Here is a 26,383-nt window from a genome sequence, read left to right as displayed (position 1 = left end):
ACAATCTTCTCCTGTTATGAGTAGTATGGCTACACTAGTTTGGGGACCAGACATTCTCTGAAATTTCATGTTTCAGTTGCTCTGTATGAGGATCGGGAGTTAAAAAAATGCTGCGAAGATGGCATGCATGAGAACCCCATGGGGTACACCTGTGAAAAACGTGCACAATACATTGTGGATCAGCCCGAGTGCCAAAGTGCCTTCCTTGAATGTTGCCTCTACATCAAAGGCATCCGGGATAACCTACAACGAGACGAAGTGCTGCAACTGGCAAGAAGCAAGTAGAGTTTTATTTCTGTTTTTTAAAGAAAATATCAGTCAAAAGCACAGGATTGGGGAGATGGAAGACATGGCTAGGAAGGACACAGGGGGCACTGCAAAACCCCTTGGAATGTGTTATTATTATATCGATTTGGGACCACTTTACATGAGCAAAAAAGGCTGGCCCTTGTGCTTCGATGGGCGAGAAGGAAGGAAGAGAGGAGGACGCCGGAAAAGAATAAACCGATATGCACAAATGCACTTGCATAGACTTTGTTTCAGGTGGCAAGTGAGGACCTAAAGCCTTCATAGAGAAAGTGGGTTTTGAGGAGGAGTTTGAAGGGAGGGAGAGAAAAGTGGCACTGTGTGGGTGTTCTGGGAGGGAGTACCAGGCCGAGGGGGCAGAGAGGTTAGAACTGGATATAGTCTTGGTTTAGGAACTGCAGATTGGTGAGATCACAGAGCAGTGCCTGGTCAGTGGTCATTCTGCACCATTAAGAAAATGCAGTATGAACCTTGGCCTTTCTGTCAGAGTCCTACCATATCAGACTTGTGGCATCGAACAATACGGATACTGTCCAGGCCATAAGCATTAGCTACCCAAGCATGGTGAGGTCGTTTTTATTTCCTTTTAATGAGTAGGGTCCAAGAAGTCAAGCTTTGGATCAATCTTTTGCACCTCTTGAGAAACCTCAATAATAAGTCAGTCAAAGCTAAGTCTGTGTATCCTGTTCTCTCAGGCGATTTTGATGATGAGTTCTTATCGGATGAACAGATCATATCCAGGACTGAATTTCCACACAGCTGGTTGTGGCAAACGGAACAGCTGACTGCAGCTCCAAATGAGCAAGGGTAAAATACTTTCTGTGTCTATGTTCTCCTCTCTGCATTAGCCCACTTTGGAGTCTGAAGGCAAACTTAGTTGTCCTATGTACAGATGAGAAATGAGGCTTGTCTCTAGACTAAAGCAGGTCTTCTAGGTTGGGAGGGTAAAGGCTTTTGCTCAGTTCTGAGGCAGGAAGCATAGACCCTTCTTTAACAGTACAAAGGGGGTGGAAAATGGCAGAAGGGGCACTAAATGGTATATGGGGTGAGGGTGGGGGATGCTGCCATTTAGCTCTTGCCTGATGGACTGGGTTGGCCATGAGACTTTGGGAAAGGGAAGGCTTCTGTATACAGGTATTTTTTTAAGCCAATACGTCTGCTTCACTGGCCTGCTATTGGGGAATGAACATGGTTCCTTCTTCAAAGTGGCAGGACTCTAGAGGCAGACAATGGAACAGCTGTCTGCCTTTTCCACAGGACTTTTTAATACTAGAACTGGATGTTATGGTATGTAACTGGATGTAACAGCAACTGCACCTATAGATCCCCCTTACTTCTCAGTAATATACCTTGGGCTGATATACCAACTGCGCCCTTATCTGGACGGAGATAGCCTAGCTACAGTTATCCATGCTCTGATAACCTCTTGCTTGGATTGCTGCAATGCGTTATACGTGGGGCTGCCTTTGAAAACGGTCCGGAAACTTCAACTGGTACAAAACAAGGCAGCACGGTTACTAACAGGGACTGGCCGACGAGACCACATCACACCAGTCCTTTTCCAGCTTCATTGGCTGCCAGTCCAGGTCCCGGCCCGATTCAAAGTGCTGGTATTAACATTTAAAGCCCTAAATGGCTTGGGGCCAGGTTATCTGAAGGAACGCCTCCTCCGATATATACCTGCCCGGACCCTAAGGTCATCCTCAGGGGTCCTTCTCCGCGAGCCCCTGCCAAAGGAAGTCAGGCAGGTGGCTACCAGGATGAGGACCTTCTCTGCTGTGGCACCCCGGCTGTGGAATGAGCTCCCTAAGGAGGTTCGCTTGGCACCTACATTATATGCTTTTAGACGCCAGGTGAAGACCTTTTTATTCTCCCAGCATTTTAACAGTCTATAAATAAATTTTAACTCAGTGTTTTAAAGTTGTAATTTTGCACTGCTGCTGTTCTTATCTGGTTGAGCTTTTATATTGTATTTTATATTATGGTTTTATATTGTTGTTTTATACTTTGAATGGTTTTAATTTTTGTGAACCGCCCAGAGAGCTCCGGCTATCAGGCAGTATAGAAATGTAATAAATAAATTAATAAAGCTCAGGACAGTGTAGCCATTTCCCAATGTGTTATGTGTTTCCCACCCCCAATCCACATCATTGGCTGCAATTGGCAGGGATGAGAGGCAGTGCACATCAGGACACGGGTAAGTTGTCCTAGATGTTTTGAAGAGGTAGACGGGAATTATATATCCAGCCGCCGCCACATGTATATTGTCACATATAGTTCCCCTCTTAAATTGCACACTGTAGCAGCTGCACCCAGGAGTGACACTGTTCCCTTTGTATCTAGGGTCTCATCCAAGATAGTGTCCTTTTACCTGAAGGATTCGATCACAACCTGGGAGGTGTTAGCTGTGAGCATTTCAGACACAAAAGGTAATGAAACATGGACAGTCAGGAGAGTGGACTGAGCTCATGATTCCAGCTATACTCTGCCTTGATAAGCACGTAAGAGATTTGTTCAAAAGGATAAGTGTTTTTGATTTTCAGACTGCTTCCTTCCCCATTAACCTTCCTTGCAGGGATCTGCGTGGCTGATCCTTATGAGATAACAGTAATGAAGGACTTTTTCATTGATTTACGGCTGCCCTACTCGGTGGTGAGGAATGAACAGGTGGAGATTCGGGCTGTTCTCTACAACTATGTAGAGCGGGATATCAGGGTAAGCTTTGGGAGTTTGGCAGGGCTGTGTTTTTAGGAATTAGGAAGTTTATACCACTTGTGATGCTAGGGCTTCTATTGAATCCTGAGGTGCAGCTTGATAGTGTCATGGGCTGGGCCCATGGTCCCTTTAAGAGAACATCTTTGCTTTGTCCCGGGGAGAGGTAGAGGGGTTTCTTTGTGTCCGAAAAGGGAGTAGCAAGTAAAATGCCAAGGCCACGCTATGTGAGAAGTGCCTGGCATCTGATAACGCCTCCCCGGGCTGGTACCGGGGGGGGGAGAGTAACAAGTTGCAGCTGTGCAATGTCTGGGAGCATTCCCCACTCCCTTCGGGTGAGGTGTGGGTTGCTAAGGGGTTTCAATTGGTCAGGGTGGGTCTGATGACAAGGGAGTCCCAGAAAGAGATAAAAAGCTTGGGCACCCAAGGGTCCGGCCTCTTTCCTATGGGTGTTAGGAGTCCGGTGAGTGCATGGTGAGCAAGAGCATCCAGGCTGGGCCGGCTGGATGGTGGAAGCCCCACGTGGCTGCTGAGGGAAAGAGTCAGTTCGAGTGGCGTGAAGCCAAGTCAAAGTGAGCAACAGAGGTTGAGTCGCAGTGTTAAGTGTTTGTTATGTTTTAGATTATGTTTGGGTACAAGTGGGCAAGGGACCTTGCCGAAGTTACGGCTGGTGGGTGGTTAGTGGGGAGTGAGTGTGAATCCAATTGGTTTGAGTGTGCAAAAGGTGAGGGTACTAGTCCCTGCTGTCCAGAGTGTGTCATTCCTTTGTCTGTGTTTTTCTCCAAAACCTCTTACGTGTTTACCTTAATGTGTGGACCCTTATGGAAGTGTGTTTGTGTAAAGAATAAAAGTGTTTGGTCCCTATCGCCTGTGTGGTGTTGTTCCATGAGAACCTAGACTCCCAAAGGGTTAAAAGCGGTAGCGAAGGGGCGTGCGTCTGGGCTGGCCAAATTAGACCCCCCTTCTCCGGCCCGGAATTGCTGAGTCAAGCCGAGCGGTTCCATCACAGATAGTACATAGCTATGTATTTCACAAGTTCTGCTACACAGCATCATTTGGGCTATTGCAAGGAATTCAGGAGTGCACTGTGTGTCTTTCTTCTTCCTTTGAACGTAAGAATGAAGCTTCCTGACCTCACACTCATGAGAACTGGTGTAACTTTACTGGACCTGAAAAGTTCAAATCTCAGCTCAGCTATGATGAAGCCCCCTATTAGCTTGCCTGTAACTTGTGAACTTCATCAGAAGTGCTACTGTGTGTCCCACCACTGAGAGAGTTTGGGTTCGTGGATAGCGTATATGGATCATCTTCTTGTCTTTTTCTCCTAAGGTGCGGGTGGAATTCATACACAACCCAGCCTTCTGCAGTGCTTCCACTGCCAAGCAACGATACCAACAGGTGTTAATTATTAAAGCCCAGTCCTCCTTTGCTGTGCCATTTGTGATTGTTCCACTGGAGCTGGGATTGCATGACATTGAGGTCAAAGCAGCTGTCTGGGGACAGTATGTGTCTGATGGCGTGAAGAAGCAGCTGAGGGTTGTGGTACGTAACAAGTCAGATCTTCCAATGATGCTTAGAGAAAGAGAGGCTGCAGCTGGTCTTTCACCATAGTCGTCATCATCATCATTGTTGTTGTTGTTGTTGTTATTATTATTATTATTATTATTATTATTATTATTATTATTATTAAAACATCACCAACACAGACATCACATATAATACATACCGTATGTGCCATAGTCTTTTTAATGACTACATTCATTTGCTCTTAAATATCGCTAAATTATTTTCACATATAGTTCATTAAACACCCAAACAGTTAATTAAACTCACAGAAGATATATTGTATTTTATATCATGTTTTTATACTGTTTGTTTTATCCTTTGAACGGTTTTTATTTTTGTGAACCGCCGAGGGAGCATTGGCTATTGGGCGGTATAAAAATGCAATAAATACAGAAATACAGAAATAGTTTTAAAATTAATAAAGGAGTAGATAATTAGGCTCCAATTAAACACATGGTTTGTCTCACTGACAAAAATATCGTTTATTTCTGAAGCAAATAAACAGTTAAACTTCAGAAAACTGACCAACCGTTTCCTTAAAAAAAAGAAACAAATGATTATTCTCATTAGCAAGGTAATTAATTTTTTCAACACAGATGTAGTAAAATTCTTAAGCAAGCAATTAGTCTCAACTTCAGATCTCAACCTTACAACCAAGCAGAGAGTTTTAATAAATGATTTTTAGTCACTTCAGCAAAGAATTGCTTAAACTTACCAAAGAGGGAGTGGTTAAATCTAGAAGCAAACCAAGAATATGTCTCAGCGACACATAAAGAACTAGCAGTTTAGCAGAGAATTTAGCAGACTCGCTAACGAAAAGATAATTAAATGCACAGGCAAGCAGAAGATTCACCCCAGAAACCGATAGATGGCTAATAGTTTCAGCTAATCTCAACTGATCACTAAGAAAAGGATTATTAAACTTTCAGGTCAACATATTTATTTATTTATTTATTTATTACATTTTTATACTGCCCAATAGCCGAAGTTCTCTGGGTGGTTCACAAAAATTAAAACCATAATAAAACAACCAACAGTTTAAAAACACAAATACAAAATACAGTATAAAAAGCACAACCGGGATAAAACCACGCAGCAAAATTGATATAAGATTAAAATACAGAGTTAGAACAGTAAAATTTAAATTTAAGTTAAAATTAAGTGTTAAAATACTGAGAGAATAAAAAGGTCTTCAGCTGGCGACGAAAGGAGTACAGTGTAGGCGCCAGGCGGACCTCTCTGGGGAGCTCATTCCACAGCCGGGGTGCCACAGCAGAGAAGGCCCTCCTCCTAGTAGCCACCTGCCTCACTTCCTTTGGCAGGGGCTCACGGAGAAGGGCCCCTGTGGATGATCTTAAGGTCCGGGCAGGTACATATGGGAGGAGGTGTTCCTTCAAATAACCTGGCCCCAAACCGTTTAGGGCTTTAAATGTCAATACCAGCACTTTGAATCGGGCCCGGACCTGGACTGGCAGCCAATGAAGTTGTAAAAGGACTGGCGTAATGTGATCTCGCCAGCCAGTCCCTGTTAGTAAATGGGCTGCCCTGTTTTGTACCAGCTGAAGCTTCCGGACCGTTTTCAAAGGCAGCCCCACGTATAACGCATTGCAGTAATCCAAACGAGAGGTTATCAGAGCATGGATAACTGTAGCTAGGCTATCTCCGTCCAGATAAGGGCATAGACAACAGCAAGCACAACTGCTGATGCGTCTGTCAGCAAACAAGTGAAACACTCTTGATTATATCGCCTCAAGCTCTTTGTGCTTCCTTGAAGAGCACCCCAAAGCGTGTAACCTATAACGCACTTAGTGCTATTTCACCACAGATACAGTAGCAGCTCTTTGCTTTACGCCTGTAGCCCAAAAGTGCAATCAGCCAGTCGCCTGCCCTGCCAAGCTCCCAAATGGAGTGAGGGTTCTATTTCTGAATTTATTTGTTTCTGTTTTTCATGGGTTGCCTTTTGGAGGCCAGCCCTCTCAAGGTGGCTTACATAAAAATAATAAAGATGTAATTCCAATTATATACTATCATTAGAACAGCAATTGGAGCATTTCAAAAGCCAGTACCGCACCCATATAAAATTATTTCAAACACCTAAAAGGAGAAATGCAAACCCAACCTTTTAAAATAGCAATACAAACCATCAATACACACAACGGTCAAGGTTTTAAGTCTTGAGTCTCACAATGATTGTAAAAGTCAGCTGTTTAGTCACGTCAGGACCCAGTAAAGATTGTCATTTCCTTTTAATGTGCCTTACTAACTGTATAAGTTCGTAAGAATGAGACTATAAAAAAGAGTGGGCAATGTCCTTTGCAGGAGGGAAAAATGGTTCTGAGGGAGCAGTAAATTGCTGAAGGATTTCTAACGTGAAAATTTGGTTCAATGCTAGTTGGAAACTACAGTTGAACTTATGAACTGTTTTATCTAGACAGCACATCAGGTTTTCTAGTGCCTGCAATCTGTCATTTAACCAGATGAGTGCACACTTGTATTTTTTATCCAAAGAAATGTGGGAAGTTTTTGTAGCATCCCTTAACTATAATTAGTAAGGAAATCTCAGTCAGTGATATGAACGAGCTTCTGTCAGTGATCTGCTGTCCCCTTGCACCATCACACACCCTAAAAATCTGCTGCAGAGGGTTGGGGGACTTTTCACAGCCGATTTTGGGGTAGGGGCTGCAGGGGAGAGGGGGAAATCCAGTTGTGTGAGTGGAAGTCTGTTCACACTAGGTTGGATTCCTCCCAGCGAACAGAATCCACCTTCCCCAATGGCTTCTGGGGTTGTCCTGCTGGCTGGGGGTGATAGAATGACACATCATGAGCGCAGCAGGTTGGAGACAGCTGAGTAAATAAAAGGGAGCTTAAGGTAACAGCTTTGCTTATTCAGTTTATGGATAAGCGATTATTGCTTCTTAGTGAAGATGGCTATGATGACTTAGCCACTAGGAAGCAATGGGGCTGACCTGAATCTCCTCCCAAAGAAGAACCTTTTCATAAGCACCATAGGAAAGGTGCTAGACTCTGTCTGTTTCCTTGGACATTGATGGAATAACATCACAGCCAGCCGACTTAACTGTTGTGTGAATTGAAACTTAGGGAGATTCAGGTCAACCCCAGTTCTTTCAGGACTGAAAGAACTGGGCATGTTTAGCCTGGAGAAGAGAAGATTGAGGGGAGACATGATAGCACTCTTCAAATACTCAAAAGGTTGACACACAGAGGAGGGCCAGGATCTCTTCTCGATCCTCCTAGAGTGCAGGACACAGAATAACAGGCTCAAGTTAAAGGAAGCCAGATTCCGGCTGGACATCAGGAAAAACTTCCTGACTGTTAGAGCAGTACGACAATGGAACCAGTGACCTAGGGAGGTTGTGGGCTCTCCCACACTAGAGGCATTCAGGAGGTGGCTGGACAACCATCTGTCAGAGATGCGTTAGGGTGGATTCCTGCATTGAGCAGGGGGATGGCCTTGTAGGCCCCTTCCAACTCTGCTATTCTATGATTCTATGATTCTATGAAAACATTACTGAATCACATGCATACACACACACACACACACACTGTGTATATATATATATATAGAGAGAGAGAGAGAGAGAGAGAGAGAGAGAGAGAGAGAGAGAGAGAGAGAGACCAGATGCCTTTGTTTCTATGCAGCCATTTTCAGTTGCTCTTTGCTGTCATGTTAAGTAATTTTATTTGTGATGAGACTTGTAAAGGACCATTCCTGTTCTTACTTCCTTACCAGCCTGAAGGAATACAGAGAAAGCTTGTGAAAGTTATTGAACTGGATCCGGTTACAAAAGGAGTCAGTGAGTAACAGTTAGTCCTTCTTCGGTTCTTCCCTTTTTATTCTTTCTTGAGCCCTGTGATGGGCGCTTTCTTTTGTGCAAGCCCTTCACCTGGGGGGATTCTACACGTCGTACTGAGGGCGCTTCCATGTGGCCCCAAAGCGATGGTGTAACTTGCCTGGAGAAGAGACGAGGAAGAGCCGTCCTTGCCACCGCTGCTGCTGCCACCGCCACCCACCTACCTCCTCGGCGGCCGGGACGGAGAGCTCGGCGGAAGCCTGAAGGGAAGCCTGAATACATGAGCAACTGTTCATGCATAGGGGCTTGCATATGATTGGTACGCCCATGCATTCATCAAGATCAGAAGCAGTGGCTTGGCCCTATTATGGATTCATCTAGCCTTCATTCAGCAGCAGATATGCATTTAGGGAGTGCCACAGACAGGTTGAGGCCTACAGGTGTGTTCCAGCCTCGAAACTGTCCAGCAGCAGTCAGGCCTGAGAAAGACCAAACCACTCAGGAATGGATAGCTGATTTATTAGACTTCATCCTCTTCTATTTTGTTTAAAGATTTACCCAGGGTGACCATATGACCGGATTTGCCCGGGTTTTTGATGGCAAATCCGGGAGGGGGAGGGGAAATCCAGTTTTTTTTTCAAAGAGCAGCTCTAATGGGAATTAACAAAAATGCTTATAATTCCGTCATTTTTAAAGATAAAGACATGAAACGTGGCACAATGGTAGCTCTTAGGAAGAGCTTTAGTCATGCCAAATTTGAAACAGATCCATTCATCCATTGATTTTTTAGGAATTTTTTAAAAATTGAGGTTTTAAAATTATTATTTTTTAAATTGTCATTTTTAAAGATAAAGAGATGAAACTTTGCACCATGAAAGGATTTAGTCAGAGCTTTAGCCACACCAAATTTGAAACAGATACGTTCATCCATTGATTTTTTAGGAATTTTTTAAAAATTGAGGTTTTAAAATTATTATTTTTAAAATCGTCATTTTTAAAGTTAAAGAGATGAAACTTTGTACCATGATAGGATTTAGGTAGAGCTTTAGCCACACCAAATTTTAAACAGATCCGTTCATCCATTGATTTTTTAGGAATTTTTTTAAAAATGAGGTTTTAAAATTATTATTTTTAAACTGTCATTTTTAAAGATAAAGAGCTGAAAGTTGGTTCCATGATAGCTTTTAGGTAGAGCTTTAGCCATACCAAATTTGAAACAGATCTGGGGCCAGTAGCAAACCATGTTAACAACAACAGCAGCTTGCAATGAGTGGAGATACAGTCAGAAAAGATATTTGAGGGAAGGGGAGAATGTAACACACAGAGTATAGCAAAAGCTTCAAAGTACAGCAAAATCTGCAAAAGTAGGAGTGAGTGAAGTTAATTTCAGATACATTGAATCTCTCATTTGTTCTTTATTTCAGTAATTTTAACATTAAGATGTTATGTAGAACAGATTTGTCTTAAATGTGTGCTGTAAAATCAGACATGTGACCAAGGCTATGTTCGGGTGGGCACGCCCCCTTGGTACTGGACACGCCCCATTGGGGGCGACCATGTTGTCCTCCTTTTTGGTTTCCAAAATATGGTCACCCTAGTTTACCTTAAATTCTTTACTTAACTGTATATCACCCAATTAAATCCTTCTCAGGGAACATTTTCACTCTCCTTAAGATTTCACATTTTTATTTTCCTTAAGATTCTATTCAGTGCTTAAAGTTTCATAGTTACATTTTTGTGATCCAGTTTTTTTTTTAAAAAAACTGGACTTTTTTACACAGCTGGACAATTTACATTCATAATGGTTTGGACAAAACTAGTAACTTTGACCTATACACAGTGACCCTGTTCAGATGACGCGCTAAACCACAGTGGGTAAAGCATTTTGTGCGTAACATTATGGCTTAGCATGTCGTGTGAACTGTGACTTAGTGGGTCATGTGAACCATTCCTAAACATGGTGGCTACATAACCACGGTTTAAACACAATCATTAACCATTTGCTGCAAAAGGATTAGTGGCCTAACCAGGGTTAGTGGCTTAGTGTGTTGTCTGAACAGGCCCCTAAGATATATTTCTGTGTTAGGTAAAGTAAGAGTAATAATAATAATAATTTATTTATTACCCACCTCTCCCTCTGGAACGAGGCGGGGAACAACACTAATTAAAATATAATACATAAAATTAGTTAAAAGAGCGTATAAAACCAATACAATATTAAAATAACAATCACAACATCTTAAAATTCTTAGGTACTTTTATAAAGTATATTTGCGCCAGGTCTAGAAATAGTGTTGCAGCAATGTAAGGGTTGCAGTACTCTGTCATATGTTCTTCTAGGTTGAGGAATGCCCTTCGATAGGTAAAGGGATACTGGGATATCATCCAGAACCCCTCGTAAGAACACATGTACACTCCATTAAGTGTGAATAACTATAAATGTTTACAGATCGACAAGCTGTGTGCACATGTACACAGTTTCTATGCACACTGAATGTAATGTGTGATGAACATTGGTGTTTATGTTTCTTTGCATTTTTCCTTCTTTATTAGATGGAGTTCAGGAAGAGCAGGTCATAGCTGATATGCTACAAAGTCTGGTTCCTGACACAGACGTTGACACCAAAGTCAGCGTCCAAGGTAAGAGCCAGTTACCTTAAAGTACAGAACTCTCAGACTATAGCAGTGAATAGGATCAAAATGCCATTCAACCCAGGGCCTGCTGCAAATGACCACCACCAGCAATACACTCAATGGCTTGCTTATTTATTTATTTATTTATTTCATTTCTATGCCGCCCAATAGCCGGAGCTCTCTGGGTGGTTCACAAAAATTAAAACCATTCAAAGTATAAAACAACAGTATAAAACCATAATATAAAGTACAATATAAAAGCTCAACCAGATAAAAACAGCAGCAATGCAAAATTACAAATTTAAAACACCAAGTTAAAATTTATTTATAGACAGTTAAAATGCTGGGAGAATAAAAAGGTCTTCGCCTGGCGTCTAAAAGCATATAACATAGGTGCCAAGCGAACCTCCTTAGGGAGCTCATTCCACAGCCAGGGTGCCACAGCAGAGAAGGCCCTGCTCCTGGTAGCCACCTGCCTCACTTCCTTCGGCAGGGGCTCGCAGGGGTTTCTTATCCTAAATGGATGAAACATACAGCATGCCCCATTCTGTTGTTCCTTGCAGCTCCCAGGGGAAGCTTGTAGTATCTGGTGGCTGTCTGAACAAGGCAGGAAGAAGATAGATGCTCAGAGAGCTCCAAGTGGCTCGTGCTGTCCAGAACTCTTGGATTTTTTTTTTCTCAGCAGGGAGTTAACACTAATTAAAGCCTTACACAGGTTGACAAGACCTGCAGTGTGGTCAGCCTGCCCTCCTGGAGGAGCTGACTAGACTGTTGAAGGGAATTTGCCTGATTTTTTTTTAGCCTGAGAGTTCTGCGAAGCTGGGGAGATGGGGGTTCTGCCAGGGACTCATCCTCCAAGCTAGAGGATAATAACAGGGCTGTCTCCTCTGGCTGGGAGGGCTCTGAATAAGGCACTGAGTAGCTTACCCCTGAGGAAGTAGCCTGTGCCTTGTCCACAGTAGAATCCTCTGCTGCACGCTGGAAGGTTCAGTGGCTGGAGGTCATGACATTGCATGCCCGTCTCTGCTGATCTCACTGAGTGTACAGCTGGGCAAAAACATTCCCACAGGTACAGAGGCCCTATCCCCACTTTACGTGGGAATAATCTTTGAATTAGGCCTGAAATCTAGTTATTCCATCTCTTGGTGCTGCAAAGGAAATGGTGAAGGGGGAAACAAAACTAATTGGGAGGGTGAAGCAATCCTGCAAAGAGCTGTAGATGTTCAGCAATCTGTGAGAACAAGGTCACAGCCCTCACTGCTCCCACTGCCTTTGTGCATGCTTGAATTCTCATCCCTTTTGTGCTCAGGGGACCCTGTGGCTCAGATTGTTGAGGACTCAATCGATGGGAGCAAATTGAATCATCTCATCGTAACCCCTTCCGGCTGTGGGGAGCAGAACATGATCACCATGACGCCATCGGTTATCGCCACCCTCTACCTTGACAACACAGGGCAGTGGGAGAAGATTGGGGTGGATCGCAGGCCTCTTGCAATCAAGCAGATCGAACAAGGTAAAGCAAGACAGCATCCCTGGACTAGTTCTACCTTCTGCTGATGAAAAAGTCTGTCACTGGATTCCAGATTCACCCATCCATAGTCTGTCTTAGATTAAGTCTCTGACCCTCCCAAGTCAAGGATGCTGATACGCTCCCGACTGGTTGCAGGAGCTCATTTTCTTTCAGGAAGGGCACCTGCCCAGTGGTGATGACCTGAGAAATCTTAAACCCTGGCTAATTGAGTTGTCACAATACTCTTTACAAGGAAGAGAGCTTTCATCTCTGTTTTGATGGTCTCAAGAATTTTGAGATACCAATATAGAAACCTCAAAGTGTAGGAATCAAGCCTCACGATGGTGGTGCATGACCCTCTCTGACATCCTCTCCATGTGTTGAGTTTGGGTTCTGGTTTTGCCAGGTCCAAGTCATCAATAAGGTTCTTTTGGCTATCAAGATGAAACAAGCCACTTGTACAAAGTAAGAATTAAAAAAATGACAGTTTATTGATAGAAAATGTGTGCCAGTTAGCACCTTCTTCCAACTAATCAAGATTTCATAACTGGATGTCTGTTGGGATGGGCATGATAGACCAACACTGTTCCACTGAGCCACAGCAGGTTCTCCAAGCTGGTAGCAAGCATGAAGCGAAGCTGTCCTGCTAGGTGCCGGCCTCTATCTCAGGAGCTGACGGGCTACATCCCTCCCACCTCTCGGAAGAAGCAGTGTGGGGCTCTCTCTTGCCGTTTCCCAAAGTATCTCAGCTTGGAAAAATAATTGCCTTTTCTAGTGCTTCATTAGGAGTGAAAACCTCCCAGCTCATCCCAAGATAAGACTCTATGAGAAAAGGGTGACATAACTATGAGAGTTATGGGATTGAGAGTTATCAATTAACTATGTTAACTATGAGAGTTATCCAGGGATTGAGGCCTGATCTTGTCAGCTAAAGCCTGCTAAAATCTACTCACTGTGTTAGGCTACACAGGACTCTTAGCAGCATTTTGGAACTCTGTGAAGTCTCTATTTCTGCTGATTAACAAACTCGCTACATTCAATTTCAGTCCCCTTTTTTATTAAGGTCTTTATTCGGCAGAACTGCCTTCTATTCCCTTCAGTCCCTCAACTGGTGTAGCCTCAGCTGTCAGGTGCAATGGAACTGCCACGCTGAGAGACAGGTGAAAAGAACATCCTCTCTCGTGCAAGCACTGAGTCATTACTGACTCTTGGAGGGACGCCAGCTTTCGCTGACGTTTTCTTGGCAGGCCTTATAGCAGGGTGGTTTGCCGTTGCCTTCCCTGGCCGTGATTACCTTTCCCCCAGCTAACTGGGTACTCATTTTACCAACCTCGGGAGGATGGAAGGCTGAGTCGACCCGAGCCGGCTGCCTGAAACCAGCTTCCGCTGGGATCGAACTCAGGCTGTGGGGAGAGTTTTGGCTGCAGAAACTGCTGCTTTACCGCTCTGCGCCACACGAGGCTCTGAAAAGAACATAGAGCTAAGCAACTGCATGAAAGCATTGAGACACTGTGGTAAAAGGAGGAGCAAGTCTTCTTTGTGTGCGAGTGCTGTAGAATCTACCTAACTGGATGTATGCATGCTCTTAAACAGCTGGACTAGCATTCCACAGGTCTCTTTCTCCTCCTCTCTTTTCAGGCTACACCCAGCAGATGGTGTACAAGAAAGCAGACAACTCCTATGCTGCATTTAAAGACCGCAAGGCTAGCACCTGGTAAGGGCAGTATGCTGTGGCACTATCTTTAAGGGGGATTCCGCACGTCGTACTGAGGGCGCTTCCATGCGCCCCCAGTGCGCCCCCAAAGTGATCGTGTAGCTTGCCTGTTCAAAGAGACGAGGAAGAGGCGTCCTTGCCGCCTTCACCCCCACCCACCTCCCTCCTCGCCGGCAGGGTCGGAGAGCTCGGCGGAAGAAGGTGGGGCCGCTCTCCACCCCGCCTTCTTCCGCCGAGCTCTCCGACCCGGCTGGTGAGGAGGGAGGTGGGTGGCGGGTGGCGGCAAGGACGCCTCTTCCTCGTCTCTTCCCAGGCAAGCTACACGATCGCTTTGGGGGCGCACTGGGGGCGCATGGAAGCGCCCTCAGTACGACGTGTGGAATCCCCCTAAATCATTGATGAGCTTCCCGGCAGCTTTCCTCCAAAATCCTATTTATTGGCATATTTCACATATTTCATTCTCTTGCTCCCACTTTTCTAGCTAACTCTTCTCTCTTTCCATTCTCCTTCTTATCTCTTCACTCCTTATTTATGCTCGTGCAAGATGCCATCTGCTTTTCCCCAATTGTGCCACTTCTGCCTTGGTGATGCCTCTTATTGGAACTCTTTGCCTTCTGGTATCCATTTGGTTCCTCCCATGACTATGGTTCAATGCTTGCCAAAAACGTTTCACGTTCGTCTTCCATGCAGTGCTTTCAGTTTTAAGCAGGAGCGCACGCGCCACCTCTGTTTTGGTTTGTTTTATGCACAGTGCTTTGTGACTTTGGAGATTGAGGATGATGGTTAAAATGGGCTTAGTCTTTCTGTGCAATGCATTCCACTTCTGAAGCTCACGCAGTATTACCATGGGCAGTCAAATACGTTGGTCACAAACACCTTCCATAGCATTTAATTTTTGAGGTTCTCGGTGTTCCAAAGAGATACCCGGAGCTCCTGGCAATATTTTGATCAGGGCCAGATCTACATGTGGTTGCGAAGGCGCTTCCGTGCGCCTTTTTTAAAGACGTACCTAAAAGAAGCGCCTCTTTCTTTACTGTGTGTACTGTGAGCTAGGCAGTGCCGCCTGCGGAAGAATCTCTACCCCATTCAAAGACGCTGCTCTGCTCTGGCCGCTTCCCCCTCGCGCGTTCTTCCATTCGAATAATCCCCCCTCCCACCCGGCGGCTCTTCTGGCGCATCCCGGCGGCAGCGGCTCCTCCTGCAAAACACTTTTCTCCCTCGGTGTGTTTGTATTTGCGTGCGCGCGGTGGACGAGTTCAGCTCCTGCCTTTCTCCCTCCCCCGTGGTGTCATCTCCCCAGGACTCTCTTCGGTGTGTGCTCGCACACACGCACGCAAACGCAAATACAAACACACCGAGGGAGAAAAGTGTTTTGCAGGAGGAGCCGCCGCCGCCGGGAAAGAGGGGACAGAGGCTTAATTTTTTTTAAAAAACCGCTTATCTTTCGGGGTGCACGTGGCCCCTTTAAGACGCTGCAGGGCTTCCCTCGTCCCTACGCGTCGCCCCGCCTCCCTGCCGGCTTATCCAGGCAGGTCTAGCTCAGAGTCACCGGAAGAAGGAGGTTTACTTCAGAGCTAATGAAGAACGTTCTAAAGAAGAGTGTGCCGGGGTAAAATGATAGAAGAAAAGGTATTTCGATTGACTGGGCTCAAGTTGCATTTTGTAACGTAGCAAGGGAGGACGCAACAATGCACTTAAACAACGGTGTAATGAATAGTGTAGATCCTGCCCAGATGCCATCTCCTGCTTGGCTCCTGGGCTGGCTGAGCCTTCTCTCCTTCCTACATGGATGATGAGGTTGCCCCGCTTTCAACTTGATTGTCCCCATCCTGTTGAAAACACTAGCCTAGGCATGCATGGATTCTGCTCCTTGCTATGGCACAGTCTACCAGTGTTTAGACAAACACTCATCCCTCCTTGCTAACGAACGCCCTGCCATATCTGGCTCGCGAGGTCAGATGGACAGCTGATTATACGATGATGATGTTTATTGAGATGCTTGGGCTGATGTGCCAAAATCTTTGCAGGCTAACGGCATATGTCGTAAAGGTCTTTGCCATGGCTTTCAAACTCGTGAATACTGTTACCCAAGAAGTCCTGTGTGGAGGTGTGAAGTGGTTGATTCTGGAGAGGCTAAAACCAGATGGGATTTTCCATGAAGAGGCCCCTGTAATCCATGGAGAGATGGTGGTATGCTTTCTTTCTGCTATTAATGGTGCTTGACTTGAATAAATCCAGGGATTTTCTGGTTCCTAATTCAGAAGAAAACTACACAGGAATTCATGTTCAGACTGTATTGTATTGTAGCCAGGTGGTCCATCGGCCTTAGGCTTCTCTGTGATGACTGTTGCCAGCCGGATGCTTTGAAGGGGCTCATTAACAGGACATGATGGTGATATGCTGCTACTCCTGTTAAGTGACATAATATTTCTGTAGTGCTAGTAGTGTGGAGAAGATCACAAAGGTGAGTAGCTTTCAAGAGGACATGCAAGAATCTGCAACAGATGGGTCCAAGGGAAAGACATAATGTGAGGGATTGGTAAATGTGCAAAAGGAGAGAGTTTGATAGCAGAGAGACAGTAAAGTGAAGGTTGTTCAAATAAGGTTATGGTAAAAAAAAGAAGAGAGAATAGATATCAAGGAGGGATTTTTAGGTGGAGATCTGATGAACAGAAAAGGGAAAGATGCTTCAAGCCTGGGAAAGAGCATAAAAGAAGATAATAGTAGAAAACATGGGAACCTGGGAACTACAGGCCAGTTAGTCTGACATCCATCCCTGGGAAAATTCTGGAGCAGAATTTTGAAAATGATGCAGTGATTCCTAGAAGCCAGCATGGATTTGTCAGGAACAAATCCTGCCAGACTAATTTGATCTCGTTGTTTGATCAGGTACTTTGTGGACTGTGGGAATGAGGTGGAAATAATATAACTTGACTTCAGCAAAGCTTTTGACAAAGTACCCTATGACATTCTGATTAGCAAACTAGTTAAAAGTTGTCTAGATGGAACAACTATTAGGTGGATTCACAGTTGGCTACAGAATCAGACTCAAAGATTTCTTATCAACGGAACCTTCTCAAACTGGGGGGAGGTAATGAGTGGGGTACCACAGAGCTCAGTCTGGGCCCAGTGATCTTCAATGTTTTTATTAACGATTTAGACAAGGAGGTGCAGGGAATGCTTATCAAATTTGCAGATGACACAAAATTGGGTGGGATAGCTAATACCCTGGAAGACAGAAGCAAACTTCAAAGTGGTCTTGATAGGCTGGAGCGCTGGGCTGAAAACAACAGGATGAAATTTAATAGGGATAAATGCCAAGTTCTACACCGAGGAAAAAGAAACCAAATGCACAGTTACAAGAAGGGGTATACTTGGCTCAGCAATACTACAAGTGAGAAGGATCTTAGAATTGTTGTAGAACACAAGCTGAATAGGAGCCAACAGTGTGATGTGGCTGCAAAAAAAGCAAATGCTATTTTGGGCTGCATTAATAGAAGTATAGCTTCCAAATTGCGTGAGGTACTGGTTCCTCTCTATTCGGCCCTGGTTAGGCCTCATCTAGAGTATTGCATCCAGTTCTGTGCACCACACTTCAAGAAGGATGCAGACAAGCTGGAGGAGGTTCAGAGGAGGGCAACCAGGATGATCAGGGGTCTGGAAACAAAGCCCCATGAAGAGAGGCTGAAAGAACTGGGCATGTTTAGCCTGGAGAAGAGAAGGCTGAGGGGAGACATGATAGCTCTCTTCAAATACTTAAAAGGTTGTCACACAGAGGAGGGCCAGGATCTCTTCTCGATCCTCCCAGAGTGCAGGAGATGAAATAATGGGCTCAAGTTACGGGAAGCCAGATTCCATCTGGACATCAGGAAAAACGTCTTGACTGTTAGAGCAGTATGACAATGGAACCAATTACCTAGGGAGGTGGTGGGCTCTCCCACACTAGAGGCATTCAAGAGGCAGCTGGACAACCCTCTGTCAGGGATGCTTTAGGGTGGATTCCTGCCTTGAGCAGAGGGTTAGACTCAATGGCCTTATAAGCCCCCTCCAACTCTACTATTCTATGATTCTATGACATGGAGCTGAGAATGAAAAAAACACACAAATGTAGTAGATGAGGTTCTGCAGAAGAGAGGGAGGCACGCTCAAAGAATGTAAGGGGTGATGATGGAGGAGTTACAGCCAGTTGCAAAGATGTGGAGAGCTTTATTTAGTTATCTATTACATTTCTATACCACCCAGTAGTCAAAGCTCTCTGGGTCATTCACAAGAATTTAGGTGCCAGGCGAACCTCTCTGAGAAGTTCATTCCATAACTAAGGTGCCACAGCAAGAAAAGGCCCTCTTCTTGGTGGCCACCCACCTCACTTCCTTTAGCAAGGGCTCCTACAGAAGGTCTACTGAAACTGATCTTAGGGCTGGGGCAGGTACATATGGGAGGAGACGATTCATAAGGTAACCTGGGCCCCAAGCCATTTAGGGCTTTGAATGTTAATGCCAGCACTTTGAATCAGGCTCGGACTTGGTCTGGCAACACTGTAGATGGAAGAGAATTGCCATAATATGATCACATTGACCAGTCCCTGTTATCAGTCTCACTACCCTATTTTCAAACAGTGGAAGTTACCCAGACTGTTTTCAAAGACTGCACCGCATATAACACATTGCAGAAATCCAGACAAGAGGTTATTAGAGCATGGATAACTGTAGCTATGCTATCTCTGTCCAGGCAAGGACATAACTGGTATAGCAACCTAAGCTGATCAAAGGGGATCTATGCCCTGAGTCACCTGTGCCTTAAGTGACAGTTCTGGATCCCCCAAACTACAAACTTGGGGGGATTCCACACGTCGTACTGAGGGCGCTTCCATGCGCCCCCAAAGCGATCGTGTAACTTGCCTGTTCGAAGAGACAAGGAGGAGGCGTCCTTGCCGCCGCCACCCACCTACCTCCTTGCCGGCCGGGTCGGAGAGCTCGGCCGAAGAAGGCGGGGCGGCCGAGCTCTCCGACCCGGCCGGCGAGGAAGTAGGCGGGGGGCAGCGGTGGCAGCAGCGGCAAGGACGCCTCTTCCTCATCTCTTCTCCAGGCAAGCTACACGATCGCTTTGGGTGCGCACTGGGGGCGCATGGAAGCGCCCTTAGTACGACATGTGGAATCCCCCCTGGTTCTTTTAGCGGGACTGCAGCCTCCTCCAGAACAGGTTGAACATCACTTAGCCAGGCAGATGAACTACCCACTAACAGTATCTCTCTTGTCTCGATTCAGTCTCAGGTTATTGGCCCTCATCCAGTCCATTACTGTGCCCAGGCACTGATTCAGAACAGCCACTGCATCACCTGGATTTGTTAAAAAGGACAAATAGAGCTGTTTGTCAACAGCATACTGATGACACCTCAGCCCTCTCCTCCGGATAGAATAGAACCCTCTGAAACCCCATAACTTAGCTGCCAAAGCACAGAGCAGTAGTCCCCCATCATCGCATTCTGGAATCAGCCACCCAACAGAGGCAGCCTATCCAAAAGGATACCCTGGTAGTGAAAGCTTTTGAGAGAGCCACAAGAATCAACAGAGGCAGCAGCAGGCTAGGTTCTCACAAAACAAACAGGCAGAATAGTGGCTGCACATTTTGCCTCATATCTCAGGTTTTACAAGACTTGTTTCTTCTTGTTTTTAAATGAAGAGATCAGCTTCTCTACACACAGGGAAAATTCTGCAGTTTTACCGGGTTTTTTTGTTCTCCGCAGTCTTCCCACCTTTACACGTGACGACATGATTTTGAATTGAAAGTTTCTTTCTCAGAAAGGCTCAATTGTTTTTAATGAGACTGTACCATCTAGCGGCAGAATTACATTACTTTACATACTGGGAGATTCTGCGAGAACTCGGATAATACCACATTATCTCCATTTTTTAAAAAAAGCGAGATTCCCAGAGGATAGCGTGGGCAATGTCCTGGACATTGATGACATTGTATAATGGACCCACAAACATCCATGAGTGAGCAATGAATTGCTTATTTAGAGAAGCTCTATGGCTTGTCCAGTGTGGCTTGTCCATGCCTCTTCCCAAATCTTCCAAAGGAGCTTCCCTTTGAGTGAGGGGTCCCTGCACTTCCTGGAGCAGATGGCAAACGGTGTAGAAGTAGACAGACTCCAGCCAATTTCATTCATTGGAGACCAGGGGTGGTGTTCTTGCGCCACAGAGACCTAGGTCTCATCTACACCAAGTGGGATATTCCACTATGAAAGCGGTATATAAAAGGCAGGAGCCACACTACCGCTTTATACCAGTATTGAAGTGCACTGACAACTGTTGGGGCCCATTGACACAGACCATATACTGCTTCCATACCACTTTCATAGTGTTATATCCTGCTTGGTGTAGATGTGTCATGGGCCCCAAGAGTGTACTTCAGTATCACTATAAAGCAGTAGTGTAGATCCTGCAGTGCACTTCAGTACCGCTATAAAGCAGTAGTGTGGCTCCTGCCTTTTTTATACCGCTTTCATAGTTGAATATCCTGCTTGGTGTAGATGACCCCTTAGGGTGCTTCCAGGTGAGCCTTCCATCATGCTATCACTCTGCCTCATTCACTCTGCCTCATTCACTCTGCCTCATTCACAAATAGGGTTGGGATAACCCTATTTTCCACTTGTAGCTCTCCTGTGTTTTCCTACTGCTGCTTGCAACTTCTTTCTGACCACAGAAAATCCGTTAAGGAAGATGGAGTAATTGCACAGGGTCTTTTGACTGGCAGTCCTAGGAGCTACCTCCTAGAAAGAAGCTCCAGCAAGGTTTTTGTTTGTTGGAAACATAACTGCAGGACCACAGGAGGTGTTGCTCTGTTCTGAAATCCCTTATTTTTAAAACACTGTCTTGTTCTTTAACACACTGTATTGTTGTCTTTTTAGTTTTCTGACATTTTTTTAAAAAAATCTGCTATGCTCAGGCTTTTTCTTTTTTAAAAACAATTGCTGTCCTTCTTGCAGCAACTAGGCTGTAACTGTTTTGGGGATTTTGGCATTGTATGCATTCAGTTCTTGTTTATTTTTCTCCTCTGCCTCCTTCTAGGGAGGCTATAAAGGTGCTGAACCAGAGGTGTCGTTAACAGCTTTCACCCTGATTGCTTTGCTGGAGTCCAGAGATATCTGCAAGGATCACGTCAATGTAAGTATCTCCCTGATGATAGTCTAAGGCAGTGGTTTCCAATTAGCTAAGTACTGCAGACCCCTTGTTTTTCAAATGCCCCCCTACTTTGGAAAATTTTGTTATCTCTATGGTAGTTACCTGTGTGAAGCAATTTTTTGGAGAAAATAAGGGGTAGCCCCTAATAAGCAAAGGATTTTAGGTATACTAAAATGCAGACCATAAAATCTGTGATATTTGTGATATTACCACGCAAAAATGACAATGATTTAGTTAGGAATATAAAGACGAATTTAATTTTACTAATGTCTAGTTTACAATTGAACAAATTATGACATGTCTAGCAGCTACTAAACCTAAATGTGATGGGAGAAATCGTGCCTCTTTTTGTCCCGAACAATCCCTTCCACATCCGGTTCAATATTTCCTACTTTTAATCTCAAATCTGGATCAACATCGAGCCAATTTCTAGGCTTGTTGTTCATATAACAAAATGTCGAAAATGTTTGTTCACAAAGATATGTGGAACAAAAGGGAACTAGATGTTTCAAAGCTTTTTCACCTAACTTCTTATAATCAGGAAAAACCTTCAACCAGAATTGGTCCAGTCTATATTATTTGAAAAAATGATTTCAATGAACCATCACAAGTCACGTCAACAAGTGCATCTTGCTCTTCTGCAGAGAGAGTTGTTAGTTGTACATCACCACATTCAAAAGGGTTCCTTCTCCATGAGTTTTCAGGATTAGGTGCAGGGAAGTAATCTCTGAAGCTAGTTGCTAGTGTGGACCTTGCAGAGCTAATATGTGAATGGTGCCATGGACCCCTGGGTGGGTTACGCGGACCCCCTGGGGTCCGTGGACCCCCAATTGGGAACCACAGGTCTAAGGGATAGTCACCTCTTATACCACGATCACGTTCCTACCTTTTTTTCACATTGTTCAGTATTGGTCCTTGTTGGCCTAGTCATAAGCCCAACCTCAGCACTGGGGTGATCACTTGCATATTCCCCCCATCCCCAAATGGAGCAAATGCATCACCTGAAAAGAGTACAAAAGAAGACACAGGTTTCCATAAAAAGTGCACATGTTGATTAATAGGTAAAGATGCCAATTCAGAAACAACGACTTTGATTTAAACAAAGGTGAAACTGTTGAGTGATTTTGGTGGGTGGAAGCAAATTTGGCCAAAATATTTGAGAGAAGGCTTACTGCTAAGTGGCGAAGTGAGAGAAGCTGGGCACGGTTCTCTGTTTTGTTTTGGTGATGAAGCGCATCATTTTCTACCAGAATGTCCCGGATGTAGTGTCATTCTAGTAGCCCCTGGCTGCTATTATCCACCCCCACAATGTCTGGGAATTACTATGTTTCGGGCATTCGGGGGGGGGGGGGGCGTGGAATTGGTAGCCACAACCTGGCAGCCATAGAGAGGTGTCCAGGAGTAAGTTCACCTCCAACCATCCCTAAAAATGCCCAAAATGCCTCGCCCCCATTTCACTTTCAACAAATGGGGTTGCAAAACAGGAACAGGGCAGGATCTACGCTACTGCTTTAAAGCGCTTTATAACAGTTATAAAGCGCTTTAACTGCCTTAAAGCGCTATAAAACTGTTATAAAGCGCTTTAAAGCAGTAGTGTAGATCCGGCTCAGGTATTTTGGCCTAGCCTTACTTCAAACCTCTAAACAAGCTTAGAATCATAATTCCTAAAGGACCATTTCCTCCTATATGAATCTGCACATCTATGTTGCTCATCTTTTTCACATTCCTCTGAAGTGTGGCTGCCAACAGCAGTGTTAGTGGGCTGCTTTTACCTGAGGAATGAGCTCCCCAGAGAGGTCCGCCTGGCGCCTACACTGTACTCCTTTCGTCACCAGTTGAAGACCTTTTTATTCTCTCAGTATTTTAACACTTAATTTTAACTTAAATTTAAATATTACTGTTCTAACTCTGTATTTAAATCTTATATCAATTTTTGCTGTGTGGTTTTATCCCAGTTGTGCTTTTTATACTGTATTTTGTATTTGTGTTTTTAAACTGTTAGTTGGTTTATTATGGTTTTAATTTTTGAGAACTGCCCAGAGAGCTTCGGCTTTTGGGCAGTATAAAAATGTAATAAATACATAAATACATAATAAAGAAAGAAAGAAACAGGGTCCTGGATTAGGTGGAGTGTTCTACATATGTTCCAGGAAACACAAGTCGAATGCACTGCTCTGTCTATGCCACTTAACATGGCAAGCTTGGAATTAAGAAGTCAGGTTCGATGCATACGGGGTCATAGAGAGCCCCTACTGACACGTTGCCAAACCCTGTTACATCGAATGAAAATTGCTCTCCAGATGCTTCTAACGGATATTTTGGTTCCCCCCTTTTAATCTAGATTCTAGATAGCAGCATCACCAAAGCTGCTGCCTATTTATCCAGAAAGTATGAGACATTGGAAAGACCTTACACCACAGCCCTCACAGCCTACGCTTTGGCACTAGCTGGGCAGCTGAATGATGACAGGGTACTCATGCAAGCAGCAACAGGTACATTTGTGGCAGTGTGTTGAATCGAAGAAAAAAGTAGTAGGATTTGAAGACTGGCAGTTCTTACAAGGAGCAGAATGAAATACTATTGAGACTAGCTTGGGGAAAGAATAATAATGGGCACACCCATTATTAAATCAGCAGTGGGCGTCCTATATTTATTTTTTATTTATTTATTTAAGGATTTGTATGCCGCCGTTCAGCCAAAAAAGGCTCTCACGGCGGCTTACAAAAGTATTTCTTGACAGTCCCTGCCCACAGGCTTACAATCTAAAAGACATGACACAAAAGGAAAGGGGATTGGGAGGGAGGAGGAGGAGGGGGGAAAGGAAAGCAAATTCAGGTACTACTATCTTAGTTGCAAAGTTCAGCAGTTACAGGTGACAGCAGGAGGGAGGGGGCTCTCAGCTGGAGCTGGACTCAGGCATGGTGGAGAGGTGCCTGGCTGCTGCTTCCTCCCTCACTGGTGGCCTCTGCAGAGACAGTTGGTAGCAGGAGGGAGGGGGCTCTCAGCTGGAGCTGGAGCCAGGCACGGTGGAGAGGTGCCTGGCTGCTGCTTCCTCCCTCACTGGTGGCCTCTGCAGAGACAGTTGACAGCAGGAGGGAGGGGGCTCTCAGCTGGAGCTGGACCCAGGCATGATGGAGAGGTGCCTGGCTGCTGCTTCCTCCCTCACTGGTGGCCTCTGCAGAGACAGTTGGTAGCAGGAGGGAGGGGGCTCTCAGCTGGAGCTGGACCCAGGCACGGTGAAGAGGTGCTGAGGGCTGCACAATCTCTCAGGGGAGAGCCAGGGCCATCGTGGGGGGGGGGGGGAGCCAGAAGTGAGTGACTCACTCCTTTCCTCTTTCTGCCACCCCTTCCCTCTCCTTCCTTCCCACCCAGGAGGCTGCCAGGGAAGGAAGAGATTATTTTTGCCAATGGTCTGATTTTGAAATTAGGCTAATGGCTGCATGAAGTTAGGCCGAGGGCCACAGGTTGCCCACCCCTGTTTTAGATACTGCAATGGCACCAAAGAAGCCAAAAGATGCACACGAGCGCTTTCCTTTTCTTCTGGCTGCTCTGTATGACGTGAGAAAGCTGCACTCCAGAATTCCTCAGTGATCATGTATGGGGTACATTCCCTATTCACCCGGGGCAGCCAGCCAAGGTAGAAGTGGATCATGGTTTGTTCTTGTTTGTTTCATGCTGCTTTTGACTTGGCTGCGTTGACGTTGGTGGCCCATACGAAGTTGGTTTGGGGCCCGCGCCTTCTCCCTTACCAACCTGTCCGGTCACTGAGGTCATCCGAGGGCCTGCTCCTGGTGGTTCCACCTAGATCCATCCTCCGATTGGAATCCACCAGGGGAAGAGCCTTCAGCGTGGTGGCCCCCCTCCTGTGGAATTCCCTGCCTCTGGAGGTCAGGCAGGCACCAACCTTGTACTCCTTTCGGTGCCTCTTGAAAATATCTTTATTCCAAGAAGCCTTTCTTTAATATGCAGCCTTGAATCTCTGGTTTTGCTTCTTTTAAATTTTGTTTTAACTGTTTTAGGGCGGATCCGCACGTCGGCCCCAGAGCACATTTATGCGACTCTAGGGCACCCCAGAAACGATAGTCTGTACTTGCCTGTAAAAAGAAACTAGGAAGAGACGGAGAAGTGACGCCAACGCCAACGCCCAGCTCTCCCCGGCCGGCTTCTCGACCGGGACGGAGAGCTTGGCGGAAGAAGGTTGGGTGGACAGCAGAAGAAGCTCTCTACTCCCGCCTTCTTCAAAAAGAGCTCTCCGAGCCGGCCGGGGAGAGCTGGGTGGCGTCGGCGGCATCTCCGTCTCTTCCTAGTTTCTTTTTACAGGCAAGTACACACTGGGGTGCCCTAGAGTCGCATAAATGCGCTCTGGGGCCAACGTGCGGATCCGCCCTTATTCTGTTTTTATTTTTCATTTTATTTTGTACACCGCTCCGAAATTTTTCAATGGGGAGCAGTATATAAATATTCTAAATAAATAATAATAAATAAATAAAATAGCACAGAAGATCCTTATTCTGTACCCATGATCAATTAAGTAGCCCCCTGTTGAACTCCCTAACTTGTAGGTTAAGTTTTGAGAGAGAGAGAGAGAGAGAGAGAGAGAGAGAGAGAGAGAGAGAACTAGATAGAAAATAATTGGGGGTTGAAGGGATTTCCCCTCAATTGCCATGCTACAGCAACCAGGGATTTGCCCTGACTGTATGTATGCATGTATGTATGTACGTATAGATAAATAGATAATTGGTCTATCTACAAATTACTGCATCATTTTTAATTTTCATTTCATTTTATGCATTTACATTAATATTTATTATTCTGTGTAATTACTTATGTTCCCTGTTTGAGCAAAGAGACCTTCAATAAGGATCATGTCCCACCAATACCCAGGACAGGCAGGAAAAATGTGACTAGGTTTTTAACTTAGTCCCTCAGAATGGCCTCTTCGCCT

The 26,383-nt window shown here is 45.1% G+C and overlaps 1 protein-coding gene across 1 annotated transcript in view; it reads left to right on the top strand.

Moving 5' to 3' along the window:
• Nucleotides 1-26,383, top strand: part of C3 (complement C3) — an 82,975-nt gene that overhangs the window by 31,572 nt on the left and 25,020 nt on the right. The window contains exons 17-28 of the mRNA XM_063119083.1: nucleotides 77-277; nucleotides 1,002-1,113; nucleotides 2,650-2,735; nucleotides 2,882-3,021; nucleotides 4,348-4,560; nucleotides 8,336-8,399; nucleotides 10,950-11,036; nucleotides 12,340-12,543; nucleotides 14,179-14,254; nucleotides 16,282-16,444; nucleotides 21,325-21,420; nucleotides 23,780-23,930. Of these exons, the coding sequence (XP_062975153.1) occupies nucleotides 77-277; nucleotides 1,002-1,113; nucleotides 2,650-2,735; nucleotides 2,882-3,021; nucleotides 4,348-4,560; nucleotides 8,336-8,399; nucleotides 10,950-11,036; nucleotides 12,340-12,543; nucleotides 14,179-14,254; nucleotides 16,282-16,444; nucleotides 21,325-21,420; nucleotides 23,780-23,930 (1,593 nt within the window). The remainder of the gene's footprint in view (nucleotides 1-76; nucleotides 278-1,001; nucleotides 1,114-2,649; nucleotides 2,736-2,881; nucleotides 3,022-4,347; nucleotides 4,561-8,335; nucleotides 8,400-10,949; nucleotides 11,037-12,339; nucleotides 12,544-14,178; nucleotides 14,255-16,281; nucleotides 16,445-21,324; nucleotides 21,421-23,779; nucleotides 23,931-26,383) is intronic.

The sequence above is a fragment of the Elgaria multicarinata genome, chromosome 3 (genome assembly GCF_023053635.1).
Source record: "Elgaria multicarinata webbii isolate HBS135686 ecotype San Diego chromosome 3, rElgMul1.1.pri, whole genome shotgun sequence".
NCBI lineage: Eukaryota > Metazoa > Chordata > Lepidosauria > Squamata > Anguidae > Elgaria > Elgaria multicarinata.
The sequence above is the reverse complement of the archived record's forward strand: the minus strand, read 5'-3'. Positions and strand labels throughout refer to the sequence as shown.